This window comes from Meleagris gallopavo, chromosome 14, assembly GCF_905368555.1.
Source record: "Meleagris gallopavo chromosome 14, MGAL_WU_HG_1.1, whole genome shotgun sequence".
NCBI classification, from domain to species: domain Eukaryota; kingdom Metazoa; phylum Chordata; class Aves; order Galliformes; family Phasianidae; genus Meleagris; species Meleagris gallopavo.
This window is the reverse complement of record NC_139417.1, coordinates 1247634-1268835: the sequence shown is the minus strand read 5'-3', so window position 1 is coordinate 1268835 and position 21202 is coordinate 1247634. Positions and strand designations below refer to the sequence as shown.

General features: G+C 42.3%; 1 protein-coding gene across 1 annotated transcript in view; it reads right to left on the bottom strand.

The window, feature by feature from the left end:
• The window catches only part of SFMBT1 (Scm like with four mbt domains 1), a 64812-nt gene that overhangs the window by 15720 nt on the left and 27890 nt on the right, over nucleotides 1-21202 (bottom strand). Inside the window, exons 2-12 of the mRNA XM_085235625.1 lie at nucleotides 19866-20022; nucleotides 14402-14496; nucleotides 9781-10021; nucleotides 9402-9490; nucleotides 8003-8249; nucleotides 6598-6695; nucleotides 5441-5542; nucleotides 4149-4299; nucleotides 2466-2548; nucleotides 981-1107; nucleotides 160-273 (exon numbers count right to left, since the gene is read on the bottom strand). Of these exons, the coding sequence (XP_085091751.1) occupies nucleotides 160-273; nucleotides 981-1107; nucleotides 2466-2548; nucleotides 4149-4299; nucleotides 5441-5542; nucleotides 6598-6695; nucleotides 8003-8249; nucleotides 9402-9490; nucleotides 9781-10021; nucleotides 14402-14496; nucleotides 19866-19893 (1375 nt within the window). The 5' untranslated portion in view covers nucleotides 19894-20022. The remainder of the gene's footprint in view (nucleotides 1-159; nucleotides 274-980; nucleotides 1108-2465; nucleotides 2549-4148; nucleotides 4300-5440; nucleotides 5543-6597; nucleotides 6696-8002; nucleotides 8250-9401; nucleotides 9491-9780; nucleotides 10022-14401; nucleotides 14497-19865; nucleotides 20023-21202) is intronic.

Genomic DNA, 21202 nt, shown 5'->3' with positions numbered 1-21202 from the left:
CAGGCAGGGGAACAGTTGCACAAGGCATGGATTCTCTGTACACAGTGGAAGTTTCCAAACTGGGGGATGCCAGATCTAGCTGTGCAGTAACTTGCTCTTAAATGGTCTCACCATCTTTATTAAACCAGCTAGCCACTGCAAATGGAACACAACTGATACCTATTGCTTTGCAAGGAGGTCTGAGCTGATATCCATTCGTCTCACACCAGCCCACTGGAAATATATTCATCGATTCCACACTCACTATGCAGTCAGGGATGGGCTTCTTGGAGCCTGTTCAGTTAAGAAAAGCAAAAATTGAAACAACTCACAAAATCCCAAGAGTTCACTTGGTTAATGCTTGTTGCATGTTGCCAGAGAAGCTCCCTTCCTAACTCGCAGTGTACACAGTATCAACTATTCTCCTCCTCTACTGCCCAGGTACTTTCCTGATGTCATTTACTTCCACCTAAAGCTGGAGATGGAATTTTCCATCCACAGTCCAGCAGAGATGCACAGGGCATAGTAAATGCATGCTGATGTGCTTTCAATCTAGAAGTGGGATTATAATGGAGAGTGTCTGATATAGACCTATCTTAATAAGGAATCTCTTAAAGTTTTCTTCAAAACACCAAGTCAAAGCTTGGCTTTAAATGGAAATCACTCATTTATGAAAAGCAAACAAATAAACAAAAAACAACCCACATTACAAGGCTCTTGCTTTCTAAAAGACACCGATCATCCTTTCACACAGGGCACTAACTGTAACCCTAAGCCTATCACTGACCCACCACAGTGCATAAATTACATTCTTGCTGGCTTAACTAAGGCTAGCTGGGAAACAGGCAGTGCAAATGATGTGCTGTGTTTTTCTTTAGGAAACTGATCTGTTGCTGATATTTAACAGGTAGTGAGTTTGTTCCAGATACTCTTCAGGTCAGATTATGGTACCACAGAATAACCAATGTTAGTTCTACTCTGATCCCCCAAATCAGGCTTACCCTCCAGCTGAAGCCAAAGGTAGGAGTCTCTCAACTTGGTGACTGTAGCAATGCAAACTTCCTCAGGATCAACTGGGTTCACAGCCTCAAGTTTCATATTCTCCTTAAATCCATGGTCAGAAGTTAACTAGGAAAAAGCCAGAAAGCTTCAGTAAAATCCCATCCATATATCCAAAGTATGATATGAAAAGCTGTGAACAGGAGTAACGCACAAAACCCTCACTGTTCCAGTATCACAGAATGATATCCATGCAGAGAGAAAAGACTTCAGGTAATTCAGGTAATTAGTATATTAATTTAAAAGAAAGACTTTATAGACAGACCTAGGAAAGCACATTTGTACTCAAAATGAGGAGGCTGAGACTCACAGAAAGGAGTCAGTGCACTCCATGTAGGGAAGGACTGCCTGCTGCTGGCTGCGGAGTCTCACAAATAGTGTGACAAGGTTTTCTATTATTTTAGCTTGGAAACTCGTTTTAGGTATATAAACAACATCCCTGCCTCATCCAGAAGGGTCCTAGCAGACAGCAAAGGAAGCTTGCTGTCCATTTTATATTCCTTGGGTAATAGGTCCACATTTATTCAAAAACTCCTACAGAGTAGGAAGGGATGCCTATCCTGACCTGAAGCACCTGAATGAAATGCCAGGCACAGGACCCTTCCTCCAAGAGTGCAACATAATTACAGGATCAATGTTACAAATTCTGACACCAGCCTACTGTGAGCAACTTCTCAGAAAAGGGATAATAAATTCAATGACCTGTTCTGAGACACTACAACTTACAAGACAGAATAAGGGCAACAAGAATTCATAGCCAGCAACAACCTCTTCAAAAAATGGCAGTTTTTCATCTCAGCTTCTTCCCTGAAGCACTGCAAAAGCCCAAATATTGTAAATGGAACTGGCAGGTAAGTGTAATGGTACCCTTTTCTGTATGACAAGGTATTCTGCTTTGGGATGCAGCAATTCTATCATTTTACCAGGAAAAGACCAAAATCTATCAAGTACTTCAGGCATTGATTAATGTCAAATGATTACCTGCTCCTAATTTAAGATTGACTCGTTACTGATTAACACAATTGAATGCATTTTTCCACAGTGAAAGGAAGGAGGCTTGAAAGAATACACTAGGTAAATGGAAACAAGGTCTACTGTAAGGCCCTGTTTCCACGATTACTGCAGTGCCAAGGACCAGTGTTATTTTATGGCAATTCCCTGGACTCTAACACACTTCCATTTCATAAAACATTGGTTTCTTTTCAAGCTGCTTTATCACAACTGAAGCATTTAGCCCGCTACTTACTTAGCTAGGAAGACCACATGCACCTACTACATTCCACCCACACTTGCACTCTCTTAACTCTTTCATTTCACCAGTCATCACAGACAATTTAATTCAAAAACATGCAAAGTGGTTCTTCGAGCTGGAATCAAACATATAATTTACCTAATAGAAATGATGCTTTTCTGCAAGAGAACCTTACCGAAGGGAAGCAGCTCTGGGGAGCTGCCTCAGCACCGCACTGTTTGAGGTAGTCTGCCCAATCAAAGTCCTGCCCAGGATAACCTAGGCAAAGAACACACAAAAGGGTTAGTTTAACAGCGTGAAGTGACTCATTTCAAGCTGACACGAAATTTCTTTGGACCGCTCAAGCTGATCAGCTGACTGTGGTATCCCGGAACCTGTAGCAAGGCTCTCACATATCTGAGATATCCTCTTTATTTCCAGTGTAGAAGGACTTTGGGCACCGCTCCATTTTGTTTCCTGTTTCTGACTTGAAATACTGTCAAACTAAAATTAACTCAACAAAGCACATGCTGAAACTTAAATAGAGTAAATCTAAGCAAAGAGTTTTTTTTTTTTTTTCCTCCCTTTTTAAATAGAGCATCTCAAATGTGCTTAATATCAACATACTATTCCCTTAAACACCTATTAAATACCAAGCCTTTAAAGGTGGCAGTTAGTCTTTCCTAAGAGTGTTAAGTTTGCTAAAGGTCTAAATCTGCATACATGTTTAAGGGGAAGGGTATTAATGTGGAGCCTGTCAGGGGGCAGAGCATCACTCCAAGAAAAGGAGAAATTAAATGACTCTCAGAGAAGTACTTTGCCTGCTTATGATCAACAAGTAAATGAAGGGAATTGGCTGCAAAATAAATGTGCTGCCACAGTAGGTTGAGGCTGGCAGCATAATACCAGGGGAACAACAGCAGCAGTGATTCCAACAGTGTCTTTGAAATGTTCCCTTCCAAGTGACATCTGGGAGTAGGGTTTAAGAAATCGAAAGTTTTAAAACGTGTCTCAGAATGTCGTATTATCGTGATGACCTACAAATAACAAGGAGGGACTTAAGCACAGAAGGACCTGTGTATCTTTCTCAGCTTTATCAGTGCCAGTTGGTTTTGAGACCTCACGCAAATCTGAATGCCCACCATTTCCTGGGGGTCTGTAAGAAGAGAAGCTAAAAATTCATGTTAGCTCTAGACACGTGCCTAGAAAGCAAGATTTCATCTCTCCCATGCAAAATTACAAATAATGCTGGGTCAAGCAAAGCAAAGACATTTTTGCACCCAACCCAAGGAAAGCCACAAGACATACATGCTACAGTCTTTACTCCTCTGAACTGAAGGAGTGAAGGATACTGAGTCCCTGGTTTTACAATACTACTGCAAATATGTAAGAAATTCAGCAGCTGAGAATAACTCCCCATTCCCTTCCATCCTGAAGCGACATTTCAGCAATCTGCTACCTTGCCTGATAGGTCCAAGGAAAAAAAAACAACAACAAACCATTAAATTCTAATTGATAAGACACTCTGAAAACACTTTAAGACACTGAATAACAATGTCCTGCTCTTAACAGAAGCAAAAACCCAATGCATGGACCATAGGGTTCTGATATCATGTGAACACTGAAATCAATGTTGCCTTTAGCCCTGGAACACAATTTCCAAGAGGATTCCCATCCACTGCCATCTTCTCAAATCCAGGCACATATCCAGGAAACTTCAGTTTCACTAACTCTAAGCTCCTGTTTCTCAGAATATTTCATTTTCTTTGCTTCTCCTACAAGTGATTCTTTTGCAGAAGTGCTGTCCTGAACACAGCACTCTAGGGACCAGCAATCTTCTCCAAAGATGAGTGAGCATGACAAGCCTGCACAAACATACCTGGTGGGGGACTGAGATGTACGCCGTTCTTCAGACTCCACTGCACAGGGAAAATCCCAGCACTGTTGACATGGCAAATGTAGGACTGGCTGGTTGCACGCTCTGGCCTCAAGTCATCAATTTCTATCATGAAATATTTTTCATTGTACACCTGTTTTTAGCCAAAAGCAAAGCAGAGTCTTGTAAATAGCACAAACGGATCTACTCCTTCTTCCTCATTTTGATGACTTTACATTAAAAAGCATAAAAAGAAAACGATTCAAAAATAACCTGTGGGACTCACAGTGCAGGGCAGTCTGCTGACTTATCTGGAAACTTAGGAAAAGTAAATAATAAAAGGTAATGTGGGAGCTCTTAAAGAGATAAGGTTATCAAGTGCTAAATGGAATTATCTTATAAAAAAAGAACACAGAGCCAACAGAACTTGCAGTCTTACTACCACGCTGTAATAACAAGCTGCATATTTAAACAGAATTCAACTATGTCTTAGGATGGACTGCCACAAGAATAAACACTGAGCTCCTGCAATAAGTAGGAACAGAATGACATCATCATCATCCAGAAAAACAAATGATTTTCCTTCTCTTGGAACTGACTGCATTGTTTTAGTAATAAGTGAGCATCTTGTTTGAAGAAATGACACGTTAAGTGTGTAAAAGAGAGCTAGCACTGAAATGTAAGCTATTATATTGAGAAAACATCTGTCCTTAAAGTAAAAGAAATATTTTCTCAGATCCATACAAAAAAATTTAAAACACGCCCTGGCTTTATGTTGTACAGCAATATTTTGGTTTACAATATGAAAGTGGGTCTCTTCCAGAACCATTTACTTGTTTATTAACACAAGAAAAGAGAAGCTGCTCAAAAATTCTGTTTGAAATCTGATTATGATGTGGAGTTTTAATTTCAGCTTCTAAATCCACGTGTGGGCTCTCGATTAAAGCGAGATCACTTAAATTTCAGAGCTTACACATAGGAACAACATTAACTTCTGCAAAAACAAAACAAAACAAAAAATCTATCCTCAATCAGACACTCTGATTATGAAGGATCATATCTTGTTTTAAAAATCCAGGTTTGACAATGTCAGTTATTCGATCTTTTGAGCTTCTCTATTTATGGAATTTTTCCCATCCTTTGGTAACTAATACTTATAGTGACTACATCAAATACTTTATTAGAAATCTAGTTTGAGGTTTTAAGATAATCGGTTAGTGAGAATTTCCAGATCATGTGTTCACAAGGAGCAACTGAACTGAATCTTAGCAGGACAATTTAGAAAACCCTGGTACCTTGAGAACTGTGGCAGGAGAGATTACAAACGGAGCCGTTGGGTCCACAGCTTCTAACTTCATGCCTTCAGAGAATGAATGCACTCCAATCACAGGTTTATCCTGAAAGATCAAGTATCAGAGTCATTACCTGCCTTTCTCCAGTAGAAAAGACCAACTTTATGTAATTCAGCTGAAGTAGACAACCTGACTTTTTATTGGTTCATCTGAAGAAAGTAATCTGTCAGAGTACCAGCAACATCTCTACAATAAAAAGGCCAGCTATGATATCTGAGACTGATAGTTTTCTAGGAGTTTCTACGTGACTGAGTCCCAAAGATTCCCTCCTTTGACGTTCTCTACACACAAGCAAGATTTCACTGCAAAGTGATCTGGTAAGAACATACAAATCCTTTTTTTTTTTCCCTTTCAGCACTCATCATGAGCTAAACTAAGAGAGAACTAAAGAAGTCTTCACTTCCACCTTAAGAAAAGCTAACAAAACAAGAGTTCCTGCTCCAGAGAGTTGGCTGTTCTGTGTAAGATTCAACAAACTGAAGAGCAACACCACCTCCTCTTCTGTTCTGTTTATGGACCCAAATGAAGCTGAGAAGATGGAGCTAAGGACTAAATTGATATTCCTACTTTTCAAATTATGTCAGGTTTTGTTTCTTTTTTTAAACTCAATATAAAATTCAGACTTACTAGCAACATTTACTAGCAACATTTACTAATACTCAGGATCTAAGAGAATCCATTATGCAGCATATGTAACTTTACCAGCTTACATTTTAGGTGTTACATGTCAAACTTTCCAATGTACTCAAATATTTAGGAGTGAGATCAGATCAGAAGATCAGAACAAGGGTTTTTTCCCAGCACGACAAGTAAGGCTCACATAATTGCGATGGGTGCATTGTCAAACTTCACAAGAACAGGATCATAGTATGACATTTTATTTATTCCACTTCATTTTCAACGAGAGGAGGAAAGAGAAAAGTTTAAACAAACAAAGCAAAAACAAAACAAAACAAAACAAAAACAAAACAACAACAAAAAAAACATTGAAAATATAGAAGAAATTTTGAACAGTGACTGACTTCCCTGAATAATTTCTTAGGAATACAGCATTTTGTGGTATTATTCACAGCATTCTATTTCATATATTGTGTCTTTACCTTAAAGAGATCTGTAGGAACTGATGACTCTTCTTCCTCTTCTTTTACCTTCTTCAGGATTTCTTGCCAATCTGCTTCACTTTTCAAAGACCTAATGGCTTAAGCAAACAGAATGGGAAATAGTGGATGAAGTGACCACCTTCATTCTTTCCCCTCAGAAAATGGATGCAGTGATACCAAAAGTTTGATTTGTGTTCCTTAAATGTTACATTCATATCTGTTCAGAATCTGTGCAAACATCTTCATTCTTAAAAACTTACAGCTTGGTGAGACTTTTGGATATGTTACAAGAAGGGACTGTAGTCAAACACTGCATCACCTATGTGGGGCCCAGCCTTGTCTTTCTTAGAAAACATTAACTCTGTCACATTAACCCTGAGGAAAACTGCAGCAGAAATGTACGACCAGAAAACTGGACAATAATAGTTTGTTCTAGGCTTAAAAAAGGGGACGTCTGAACAGATCACTGAATCACAGAAACCCTGAGCTGGAAGGGACCCACAAGGAACTTCAGTTCCAACTCCTGTCTTCACACAGGATCACCCAAAAATGAAACCAGGTATCTGACAGTCCCAGCTGTACTTGTTACTCCTTCAGTAACTGCAGATCCACACCTCTCTATAGCAGGGGAATTACTTTTACTAGTACCATGCAAAGGATCCCTGAAGTCAAGTCTGTGAGGACAGACGTAAAAAGGAAACAAGTCTAATAATTAGATTGAAATCAAAACCTTATGTTTTAAAAAAAACATTATTCACTCAAACAGTGCTGTGAAATCCACTCATCTGGTTCCTGTCAGTGATGTGGTGTACCCTCACTACCCTCATTTCAGCAGAGGTTGGTCAACATGAGCAAAGGCACAGTCATTTCAATTTAAACAGTCTGGGTTTTATCAGCACAATTTTTTCCTTATGCTCCACTCCCCTTATGACCAATCCTCTGTACCCTTTTCCATACTGTCATTCTCAGGGCACTCATTTTTAAGGACATTTTCGTACGATGTAAGACCTCTTCACAGAGAGCCTCAAGTATCCTCCTAGACTTCAAGTCCCAACTGTGAAAGCTCCCATTGAGCAGTACTTCAACAACTGATTACCTTTTCCCCCACGTACAGGAGTACAACTAAAAAAATAACTGTAAAGGCCCATTCCTCAGACCTTCCCTTCCCACAGATAGAAACTTTCAACAGGCAAAACTATTTAGCAATTTTTAAACGAGCGAGTGAAAAGTCTTGTAGGACTATTAGTGCTATTTTCACTTAGTTTTTATTAGGAATAGTATTTGACAGATTGTATAATGATTATTTGATCACCACATGCATCCAGTATGTAGATTTAGAGCACCAGAGTGGCAGGAGTATTCCCCAATCTTTCTCACCATGTCAAAGATACAAGTTTTGAAGTACCTAAAGGTGGTTGCAGGTTATATCCATTTTGAGTTGCCCATCCCACTTGATGAAGGAAAGGGTCCAAGTAGAATATCCACTGGTCAAATTTGTCAGAATCCTCCAGCCCTTCATATCGCATCTTGAGTCTCCCACCAACGTTTTCCACCACATTGACAATCCAGGCCTCCAGGGCATCCCGGGAGTTCTGGAGCTCCAGTCGGGAGCCTGGCGCAATGAGATCCAAAGGATTTTTCCCTCTGTGAAGCTACAGAAAGAGAACAAGAAAATAAAGTCAATTATTACAACAGAACTCAAATATCCTGCACTTCCACTTTTGTTCTGTCCCTTACCCACATTCTTTTGGAATAAATCAGGTATCAGCACACAAGCAAAGAAAGACACATCCTTACCAACACACAGGACAACAGAAATTAGTGCTTAGAATCACTGGTGCTTGCATCAGAGTTTCTGTACTGCCTGTTCTGTACAATTACACATTTCACTTAAATGCTGTTTATCATTTTCAGAAGCATTATCCCTTATATATGCAAGGTTTGGAGTAGACATGAATAGTTCCTTTTTAACTCATCTGGCATACAAAGAAGACTAGGCAGAAAAGACGCACACATAAAAATACTAATTTTGAGGAAGATACCAATGGTACTCTCCCAAAAAATGATGTTGCATACTTAACTAGCAGACACCAATAATGAGGTGGCCAAGTACTGTTCTAAGTTCAGAGAAGGACAACTTAACTGGCAAAGTTTAAAGATTTAAGTGAAACAACAATCTGCCCACTAGTGAAAAATAAAAAATTAATGAAAGCCGTCAGCTCAGAAAGGGAACAACCTGAATGCCTGATAAATAAAGGATGATTTCCTCAGAGTTGTATAAAGGAGGACTAGAACAAAAGGAAGACTGAAACCTAAGGAAATTTGAAAAAGGTCTTTCTTCTGATAGGGCTTATCAACATTTCACATTAATTCTATTAGGAGGAAGTTTTTCACCCAGAGGGTGGTGAGGCACTGGAACAGGTTGCCCAAGGAGGCTGTGGATGCTCCATCCCTGCAGGCATTCAAGGCCAGGCTGGATGTGGCTCTGGGCAGCCTGGGATGCTGGTTGGTGACCCTGCACACAGCAGGGGGTTGGAACTGGATGAGCACTGTGGGCCTTTGCAACCCAGGCCATTCTAGGATTCTATGAACAGGACAGACAGTCCAAATCTGCAGTGAAAAGTTTATTCCAGCACAACTATCAAAACAATGCAATGCAAATAGGAAATGTTAACTTCAGCAGCATACTGCATTCTCCTAAAACTTAAGAAAAAAAAAAAAAAAAAAAAAAAAAAGAACTGAATCTGAATAGTAACAAGGGGAAAAAAAACAAAATCCAAAATGTAGCATATTCAAGCACTTACCCCCTCCAGCAAGTTAGCAGGGGCACTGCATGCTCCTTTCAGCACTTGCTGAAGGAATTCCTCCTGGTCAGGTATCTTGTCTTTGATACCTAGTGAAAAAATAAGTACAAACAATAGGATTTAGTGGGTTTAAATGAACAACAATCCTCTGAGTAAATCTAAGTCCATTTCTGAAATCAAGCTAAGCTCTCTCTGGTGGAAGAGGACCATCCTACTGAAAGTCATGGGGTTTCCAAAAAACATGACAGGTAACTTCACCTCATCATCAGAGCAAAACCACATTCTCCTCATAAAAACAACTATGAAGACAAGGCTTACAAAGGACAAAAAAAAAATACTTTTTTTATTTACCTCCCTCTTCTGCACATGGAGGCATTACCTTCAGGCACTTTGAGAACCTTCTCGTTCTGCTCACACCAGCCGATGGGGTGCAAGTCAGCCGTCATGATGTCACACCAGAAGTCAGCCTTGCGATCCTCCCCGTAACCATCGTAGCGCAGCAGGAGCAGCTGCCCGCAGGTAGTAATGATGGTGGCCACCCAATAGGTGTTTTGGTCAGACTTGACAGCAACCTCTAGCTTCATACCAGGTGCAAAACCATTCTGCAAACTGGTGTCCACCTGAGGAGAAAGGTCATCACATCTGAGCACCTCCCAGTACTTTGTGAAACAGGGGAGAGAACGTTTCGGATGCATTCATCAGCAAAGACCCTCAAGTCAAATGCCATTCAATCTCCTCAGAGAAACCACCTCATCACACTGTGTGACCCAAATCAGACTGAAAACCGAATCTGCATTAATGGAACCTCCTCTGCATTTCAGAGTATCCTTCCAACCTTTGATTAACTAACACCTTGCAAGGCATTTCCCCACCCCAGACAGCACCTCACCCACCACTGAAAGGCTTTCTAACTCACAGCTCGTCTGCCAAGCTAGACAAAAATAAAGGTCAAACTCACCCACACAGGCTTCTTGTGTTAAACTATTCCTTTCAACTTCTTTGTGCTAAGAGTCTACTTAAAATACAGACATGTGCTTAATTAATGATAGCACTGCTACCACGCTTACGAAGGCATGAACCTGCACAAATTGGAGAATAAGGACATTTAATATTTCTAACCATCTAAATAATTGTGTGCAACACTGTTACATGAATACATAGATTAACAAAAGTTTAAGTGATTTTTCAGTGAGCTCCTGTCCAGGCAATAGCTAAGTGCTAAAGAGTGAATGCACTTTGTGTGTGCAGGTGAGGAATCCAACTGCCCAGCACTCCGATGCTGAAATGTCAACTTAAAAAGGAAAGGCAACACACCGACTTCCTCACACCGCTGGCTTTTGCAAGCTCGCGCACTCCTGAAAGGGCAGAAGGACCCTGCGCTGCTCCCACTAAAGCAAGCTTCTAAGCCACTTTCAGTTCCACAGCCTCAGTCATAATTAAAAGTCAAACACGTCGATCCCCTGTTCTCAGCCAAACGTAACTGGTGCTTGTGCTCTTCAGTGGCCCCAAATTCCATTTCCTCTTTGAGTCAGCTGCAAGGAAAGCTCTTGGTGTGATGCAGATGTGGTAGATGTTTTTTGGGTTATTTATTACCAGTTCTGTGCTGACAGCTCAGTAACTGCCATAGCTGTTATAGTTTCATCATCCAGCACATACTGGCTTGCTAAAAATAAAACTAAGAAAACCACAGCAGAAAGAAAAGCATGTGAGGCTGTTGTTAACTGTTTACGTCTTTTAGGCTAATATCCGCCCCGTGGAGAACTCCTTCATGAAAACAGAATCAGCAGAACACAATACCTGCAGACTACCTGAAGTGGTGTTTCAGAGGGAACTTGTTCAGAAAGGTAAATGCCTTGCTGAAGAGATTTTTATTATTTACCTTGCATTCTGACCCCAAGAGAAAAGCCACAGTGACACAAAGCCTGAGAACCGAGCAGTTGATGCAGCTCTCTCTAGCTGAGCCTCCAGCAAAGCCTCATGAACTGCACTGTAGGAAACCAGCAGCAGCAGATGGAGCCATCCCTGAAGTCAGTCGCACTTTTCAGATGGTTTCACCTATGATCCCAGCAGCTGAAGCAGAGCCCAAGAAGTCAGCACCCCCTCCTGGCAGCTGGGCGAGATAACACCACTGACTGACATAACTGCACGCACATAAAGTTGCAGAAAGGAATTAAGAAGAGCATTAAATAGTCCTAAAGAAAGTGTACTTAAGGTAGGATGACAGCCCTGGCATCAGTACAACTCCAGGTATTTGCTAAGCTCTGCTTCCTGCCAGATCATACGCAAAAACAGTCCCTTGAATTTTAACACTGTTTAAATTTTAAAATGCAAACAAATTAAACATTAGAACATGTTTAACTTGAGAGAATAGCTTACATTTTCCAATGCCTCTTACTCATGGTAAGAGCAAAACATTCAAAATTAATACAAGCTCCCATCAGCACAACTAGTACTTTGCTATCACAGGCCGTGTCATCATGGGTTACATTTCCCAACCTGCTCTGTGTGCTCCCTTGTGCTGTGGGTGAGGTATTTCAGTTTCAAAAGAACAAAACAAAACCTTAAGCCCCCATCCAAAATTTATTTCAAGTCAATACTGGCCCATTTTTCTTGCGCCAGCATTATTCTTCAGCTTAGTGTTTTTCACTCCTCTTTTTTAGAAGTACAAAAGTCGCTCCCTCCCAGCTCTCCTGGCATTAGATTACAGAAATGTCCCTCTCCGAGGGAAGCACCAAGCAGCAGGAGGCTCCAGCAGGAGGGATGGGGCTGCAGCACTGGGCCTGCAGTGCTCTGCACTGAGAGCCTCTCCTGCACCCTGTCCTGCAGTCGCACAGTCACACACACGGCTCCACCAGACAGGCTGCCGCTGCCTACCTGGAGGCACTGAGCTCGTCCTTCTCCATCTTTTCTATACAGGTGCCTCCTAATGGACAGCAGGAACCTTGAGCACAGGGCCTCACACTGTCGAATTTCTCTGAGCAGTAAGATGTAGGTGATGCGACAGTGCTGTAAACGCCCTTCCCTCTCTGCTGGGCAGTTCTGGGTCAGCATTCACCTCCATTTTTCTTTGCCAAGTGTATTACAGAGAATATTAAGGCTGGCCTTCAGGGATCCTAAAGGAACTCTGCTACTTTGACAGTCTACATCTGACAGTCCACATCCAGGCCTTATTCTCAGCTCTTTTATGCCCCCATGCAGGCCCTGACAGCCCGAGCCCCTGGGCAGCCCCTCTCCAGGGCAGGTTTCCCCTCCAGAGGGCTCCCAGTGCAACACAGCAGCATGGGATGACACTGCTGTGCCCAGGCCTGATCCACAAAGAGCTCTTGGTGCCACTATTACTTACATCAGCAAAACTGTGCAGTGTTCTACACAAGTAGGGAGTCATCCCAACCAAAGATGTGGATTTGTTTTTTAAACCTACTTCTATGTAGGTCACTACAAACGTAATGCCTCCCATTTATTTCCATGGAAACTACAACATACGAAGAGCACAATAACACTATTTGATATAGCAAATTCTTAGCTACAAAATGCTGTTTTTCAATATAATCACCACCGTTCTTGAAGCATTTTTGCCAGTGATGAACAAGAGCCTGCATGCTGCTTGTAACAATCTGTGTCAGCGAGGTGACCACAGTTGCTATTGCCATTGCTGAAACACACCACTCACCCATCACTACTCACATCCACATAAGGAATGCTCCCTAAACATTCAGCAAGTGTCAATAAATGTCAATGGGTGCCATTTTTTCGGCACAGAGGAAATAAATTTCACACCCTTGCTTCTTACACACTTCCATGTCAGACGCCATTCTGTCAGACTGCTTCTCTGCTGTCATCTGTTGCATGGTGACAAAATATAGTCACCAGAGTATAGGCAGGAAGGTTCAACTCTACTGCCATCCCACCAACACCTGCCTCTGATGTCATGGGCCAACATAATAAAATAGGAGGTGTTACTTTCGGAGCAGCCCTCATGTTCCTATTGCCCACAGGGACGCTGGTGGGAGCTCTTGTCTGGCACAGCCACGCTGGCACAGCGCAGCAGGCAGGGGTGTCAGAGTCATTCTGAGAGTGTCTCCTACTGCTGCTGAAATACAGTCACCATGTTAATTCCCTTGCTCGTTACAGTAAGGTTGGTGGGCTGGCGTGACAATTATTTGTAAGCAATAAGGACAGGCTTCTATAAGAGATATCAAACAAGGTAAAGCAGACCAGAGAGGCAGACAGATGGCAGTCCTGCTACAAAATGCCCCTGCTCTACTTTCACGCCATTCCTCAGCACCTCTGCTTGCTCTTGCTACAGCCTTGGTAAACCAACAAAACCCAAGACAAACGTAAGGTCTCTCCCCTCCAGAAATGAGAGGCCTGAAAGCCTACACTGAACGAACAACTTACAGTTACAGTGTATGGAAGAATCTCAGCAAAATGTACACTTACTGAGGATCTTTACTAGGTATTCAAAGGCAAAGCCAAGACTTTGTCCTACTCACTACACCTTCTGATCAATATTCTAACTACTGCAGTCAAGCGTATGGTGGAGCTATTATTTCTCCTTGGCCTCCTTGAGAACCATCACTGAAATGCTCTTTAAGAGCACACCTGAATTCTGCTTTTTGCTGTTCAAGAATTATGGCACCAACTGTCTGAAGTGCAGCTACTCTACTGCAGTTGGCAAGGAGAAATCCCTCAGAGAGAACCAGAGACCGGCACCTGCTCAGGCTTCATGAGAAAAACCAAGCTTATGCTCTGGTGCAGAAAAGACTAGGAGCCTTTCTGCACCTGGGCCATTAATGGGGTCACTCCGTGCTACGCTCAGAATGGAAGGCAAGAAATAATAATAAAAAAGGTGAAATTCCAGATTTCCCATTCCTCTAAGCAGCATAATTGTAGTGAACCTTCCAGATTTCAATAAATCAGCTCACTCAAAGAAACCTTAAACATTCAGTATATAAAAAAGTGATGCTGGAGACAGTAAGTAAAGACATTCCCTTACTCACATGTTTAAAAGACCCATGAGGGGCTGCAACCGCTCCTGTGTCTTCTAGATACTCATCCCAACTGAATTCCATGTCTTCCACACCAGAACCAGCATCTGGAAGAGAAGCCAAACACCTTCAGCAACCTGTCATCTTAAGTATGGGGCTATTAAGAAGTTCAGCAAAGATGACTTCATTTCTAGGTGACTGACCACAGAAGTGTGCAGTGGACTTCAGTTATGCAATTCACAAAGATAACACTGTTTCACCTTCACTTGTATGTGACGGGCACTTTAAGTTGGATTTGTTCTGAAATAGTGAGACCTTGGGTATTCTGGTTGAGCACAAACTGTTTAGGCATCTAAGAGAGGGGAGTACAGGGTAAGTTCTGTATTTATTCCAACAAATATTTAGGAAAAGACTGACAATTCTGGGCATACCAGACCTTCAAAGAACTGAACTAAAAACTACTACAGAAAATGCAACACCATAAAAGACAGACTTAAAAAAGAATTGCAATAAGACTCCTCTCTTTTTTTAAGCTGGAAGGTATTTACTTCGGTGTTAAAAGGCACCAAAAGCATAGAGAAGAATTCAGGGTAGTTTTAAGAAACACAGCTCTGAACAATTGAAATCAAGAGCTTTCAAGTGGGTCATTAAAAATACCAGCTCATAAAGTATAACAGCTTCTTCAAAGCAAGAAAACCTCATTTCTAGAGGTATTCAAAGCCAAAATGAGCTAAACCCACTCAAGCCACAGTTGTACACTCATGCTATCAGGAAAGAGAGTATCTGGAGTGTGAGCTGGTGCTCCCCTTTAGCCACATTTTCTATCACTATTACCACATCTGTCCCTCCTTGCAGTCTCCCCTTCAGCTCCTGGCTCACCTCCCTGCTCCCCCTTCCACTCGTGTTCTCTCTGATGTGCAAACCCACCCACCGAAAACCCCAGCAGGGTAGATTTGGACCCCTATTCTGTTCACTGTGCTGCCACACTGTTTTTTTCCTCTGGCTGGTACAGTGTGGGATGACAAGGGAGGCTTGCTGCCACCCTATGCAAGGGGCAGCTTTAAGCTAAACACAAAACAACAGCTTCAGTAATGAAAAGGAACAGCAGTGATGTGAGATACAAGCAAAGCCTTTCATTTCCACACGATCCTACAGCCTGCTCCAGAGCCATCTCTGTGAACAAACACGGGGTGTTCACCCCTGTGTACAAGGGAACCAACGCTATTTATGAATAGGAACAGAAATCTCCCTGTGTTGGACATGCAGGAGAGCTCAGTGTGTAACATTTCCCGTGCTCCCAGCTTGTATTAGGACAGGTGGAAACTCCTCTTTCAAGGAGTATCAGCGGGAGCAGGAAACACTAAGTGTCCAAAGAAAGGATGAGATACTGTTACATGCCATTATCTGAGCTGTGGGCACAGTGAGATCTGCCAAGCATGCTGCACAGCACTCCTTACCCCTTGAACAGAGAGGGCCAATGTTTGCCCAAAGGTTGACCAGCTTTCAATCATTTAAAACCTGCAAGTCCTCAGACTTCAAATTCACGCTATACTCATCTTTGACTCTCACTGTAATTCTAGGAATGGCCAATTGCTAAATTCAGAAATGCACCTTCAAATTGTGCTGTTTGCTGATGACAGTGCCTGTTTTAGGGGTGGCTCCTATCACTCCCCAGCCCAACATCACTTCCCTTTATTTTCAGATTGGCCTCCTGTAAGACTCAGAGCTCAAAAATCGTCATCCACTTGATGGGATACTTTTTTAACTTACTGAAGAAACAGACCTGGAAAAGGTCAAAAGTAATCCTAGTTCACAGATTCTGGGGGAGCGAAGAGGGCCAGGCACAGAGCACAGCTGTTTGCAAACCAGCATGAAGCGGGGCGAAGTTCTGGCTGCAAGTCATCCTAAAGATAATATAACCTCACTGCAAAACCAGAGTACGATTGCTTAACTCGTTAGAACAGTATTTTACTTAATATAGCCATAAAAATGCTTACATTCAGGAAATGGGAAGAAACTTCAGCTCAAAGAAAGCACCCGTGAGCAGCCCGGCCTGCTGCCCGCTGCCTCCACCTCCCACCCCAGGCACAGCGACCACAGCCCACCTCATAGCACACAGCTCCCAGCTCCACACACATTCCCACACCAACAGAGCCACATCCTGCCAGGTCTCTGCCATGGTCAGAAAGGCCCAAAGTGGCCAAATCCGACCAGCACTCACTTTCTCTGAAAACTAGTTTGCCACAGGAAAAAACCCACCAAAATTCTTGCTCAATGCTCACTGCCAAAATGAACGCATTCCACCCTCTGTTTTAGAGGGTTTCCTTGCAGGGTCAGAAGTCTTTTTTTGATTGAAAAAAAGCCCCCAGAGCTTTTGCTACCCCTCTTAGCCCACTCTGCCTTCACTACACATAGCTAGGGCCCTGCAGTTGGATGAGGCTGGGCTCTCAGCCTTGCACCTTGACCATTCAGCCTCACAGAGGGAAGTTCAGGAGCCCTTAGGATGGTCCTGCAGATGTGCAAAATCTCAGAAATACACCATCTGCTTTTCTGTGCCCAACTGCAGAAACACCTCCAGATGTGGCAAAGCATTGCCCCCACAGCAGGGTTGGCTGGAAATCAGGGTTAGATCCCATCCTTTCACTGTTCACCAGCAGAACAGCTACAGCAGAGCAGGGCCCCATTCCAGTTGAAGCTCTGACCCACTGTTACTGCATTCTACCAGCCCCAGCAGCTCGGCTCCATTCAGTGGGTGAGCAGATCCTGGGGCACAAAGAGGATCTTTAAGTCAAGCTGCATCCCTGAGGGCCTGCATTAAACATCCAAATCAATCCAAGCTCAAACAACCCGGGGAAATGTCATGAATTTACAGCAGCAACTCACTTCTGCCATGACAAAACTTGCAGTTTAGGATGACAGATGACAACAAGGAAAAACACGTCCAGCCCATTTAATCTTAAAGCACAATTGCTTGAAGTAACGCTGTGTATACACGTGTGTATGTATGTTCTCTCTCCCTCTCTCTCCATATCCTTCATTGCTTACAAGTCCCAAATGAGTCCAGCTGCCCACTATGCAGTGGGACATATTGCTCTGCACCAGCCGGATGGCTGAAGCACACGTTACTTTGGTGGCAAAGCACAACCGTGGCCAAGGCAGGGAGAGAAACTAGATGCTGTTCTCATCCCTACGGCCTCACCATACAACCAGCTTTTGCTCGTAAAGCTTTCAAATCAAGCTAACTTATTTTGTAAGTAAAATGTGAGAAGCTTCCCACAGAGCTTCTGTGGAGAATGCACAGAGAATGACTCCGGAGGGCAGAAAACCACCTGTAAGAACATTTGAAGTTCCTTTCCCATTTATCGCTGCTTCTACCAACATCATTTTCAACACCAACTCTTCCTTTTTGAATTTTACCACAAATTATCTCCTGTTGCTCTCTGAGAGGTTCAGGCAGAGGAAGAACACTGAATGGCACCATTTGGATACAAGGCAGGGGATTACTAAGAGCATCAGCTCTTACATGTACCTGAATTCAAAGGAGTGCAGGCTGCTTTGCTTCTGGGACTCAAATTCTCCCTGTGAATAACTTTTGTGCATCTTTAATGTGATTGAGTTGAAGCTTGTCATACTGGACATTTAAGTACATCCCACTGAAGTCTGCAAGAACTTCCATTAAAGCTAACTTAAAGGTTTTTCACCCTGCAACTTTGATTTTAACAGCAGTTAATCTTTTCCATCAACACAAGCTGCAAGGCCATGCATAAATAAAAGCAGGTTGGAATCTGGGCAGCTGAGGAAGTCTGTGACAGGGATAAAAGCTGCCACTTCTACTGCTAGTGCAGGAAAGCATTACAGCTCACACCCTGAGCGCTGCCTGGGTCCTCATATGCAGAGAGCCAGTAAAGAAACAAACAGAAAGGAACAACAAAAAAGTGGAGGGGAGGTTCCAAAAACTGCTATAAAACATCAGATGGCAAAATGACAAACAACAAGGAGGGAATGCTTCAGAATGAGCTGGGACTGGTCTAACTCAAAACAGTGCAGAACATATCACAGGACCACACCAAAACCACTGTGCATATGTTTACGTGGGGAACACTCACTGGAGCTTGTCTTTGAACTGAGCACGTAACGCTTTCTTCAGTTACTGTTTTTGCTTTCCACAGCCACTTGTGCTCAAACCAGATGCTAACTTTAGGAAAATAGCTGTTCAATCATTTCAAGAAAATGGGAAACCCTTCATAGCTACTCCAAAAGCACATAGAGAGGACTGTGTGACCTCTGCAACTTTTAGAGGAAGTAGAGAGGGATGCTCAGCCTGCTGCTGAGCACCTGCACATCTCCTTGCTGTTCTTAGCTGCAAAAACTCTTCTCTTTTCCACACTACATGACAGAAGAGAGAACATTCCAGTGGCAGAGGAAACTCTGCATATTTATGCATGCTGCTTTTTCTTGCTTATTTGAGGATACGATGTTGACAATAACCTGAGTGATTGGCTATAATTAATAATCAGAAAGCAAATTTTGGCGTCAGACAGCAGGTGATATCATTCTGCCAGAAGTGCCATAGATTAAAATCATTTTAACATTTCTTCAGTAACATAGCAATTAGTCTTCCTTAAGGTAAAAGCAGAAAGATCACTAATCATAAATTGTCTAATGAGAGGCTGCTTGTTGGACAAGTGTCAAAGGAAAGAAATGCTAATCCAATGGTTTACAGTAGTTACAACAAATTTACTTTTTATTAACTGTCCCAGTACTGAGGGTAGGGACCTTCTCAAGGAAAGTAAACAAATCGTGGCAGGAAAAGTCAGAAAACCAGATGATCCCCCATTAGAGCATATAATCTAAGAACTCTATTTAAGAAAGTTGCTGGTATATTCCCAGCCATCCTGGACACTCTTCTCAGCCTGGTGCTACAAGGTGAACCAAAATCTGAACTAATTTATCAAAATTTACCACTCTGTAGCAGGTTAGGATCTGATGTCCCAAGCTCATCAAAAGGGGCAGCAAGGCACATCAGAAAACCAGGACAGATTACAGTGGCATCACATAGCTTCAATTATCTGGCTTCAAACCAGCAGCATGACCTTGTGAAAATATTACAAACAACACAAAGGCAAACGAGGACACAAGAAGATAATATTAACCACTTTGATGAGCAAATGCCTTGAAACAGTAGTGCTAAACTTTCCGTAAATTCATCTCATTCTGACATCATGAAGGGAAAAAGCAGAGTTTCTAACAAACATAATCACCTCTGTGGGTCACAGAATCATAGATGTCATATTTTGTTCTCTAAGCCAACGACACACCTTGCTTTTGACAAACTTAAGATCTGCAGTCAGATTGTAACTCACCACGACTGAAGCGTACGACACACTATGAAGCACTCCCTGTGCTCAGGGCTGTTCCCTCTTACTTGTCAAGTATTTTGAGAATCCGTAGCCCCACAGCTCAGCTGCCCCACTACCTGCATCATGCCGCTGTTCTCCATTCATCTCCACAGCAGCCCAATGGTTATTCCAAGTAGCCAGAAGCAGGAGAATCCAAAACCGTCACAGTTTAGTGGTCATGAGTTGCCTCCCACTTTAAATCCTGCTGGCAGCCAGGACATTCATGAAGGGATCCTGAGAAAAAGTAAAAAGAAATATTGTTATGAAAATCTTTATTGGCCTTGAGCTACTTTTGAAATACGTTAAAAACAGTGCACACACACACAGACAGAGTGTTCCACAGCTGTACAGTCTAAAGGCATTCCTGCCCATAATGTCTATTAGGCAAAAAGAACCAATTTTTTAAGCCTTTCAGATCAAACCAACCAACCAAATAAACAAATGACAGAAGGCAGAAACACAGTCCTACACATTCCATGATGAGAACTCGTGGCTTTCAAACCTGTAAGCAGGAGATTTCTGTTGGAACCTAATCCAGCCCCAAACTACTGCAATTCCCACGAGCAATTAAATCGCTTTGTTATTACTGGTAGGAAGTAAAAGGAGAGCTCTAAAGTCAGCCCACTGCAAGTTTTTGTCCCCACATTTTAAGCTTAGAAATGCTTTTTAAAGAAGGTGATCTTCAAACGCCCTTTGCACTTTCTTTCTTTCTTTTCTACACGAGGCACTATAAGTAACACAGAGGTAGCTTGTAAAAACTTACAGACCCCTAAAAAGGCTGAGGGTTGTAAAAACAAAGGCTGCATTTCTCACTTAAACACACTTTGAGAAATGATGGTTTTCAAGAGGGAAACTGAAGACATCTGCAACGCCTTACATTTTTCTGAGTTTTATTTAGCTGGGGTGCCTAAGAAGACCACTTGAGAGTCCTCTAAGGGATTTTTTTTTCCTTTTCTTATTTTTTTTTTTATTTAAGATTTTTAAAAGTATAGTAACCCCCTGCCATAGCAAAGACAAATCCTCAAGAAACACCAGTTGCTGAGCAAATGGAAACACAAAATCTGACTTCAAAACAAGCGTCAGAAATGGGTGAATGTTCTCCATGATGGCAACGCTTCCGAGGTGCAGCTGTGATTTCACTTCTGAGATTCTAATTGGACCTGGCATAAGATGACTACAAATGACTAAAAAATCATTTTGCATCCCACTACAAACACCAGCAGACTTTGAGTAGCTTTCTGCAGGCTGCAGTTCCATTTGTACTGACATTCAAATAAGCAGACTGTGACTAGCAGCTGGTCTGCAAAATTCTAACACCATGTTTTTTCCTTTGAAAATTTGTCCCCCTTGCTAGAAATGGAAGTACCCTGAAGCAGCAGCTCTATGAAAAGGGCCTGAGGTGCCATGCCTGCCA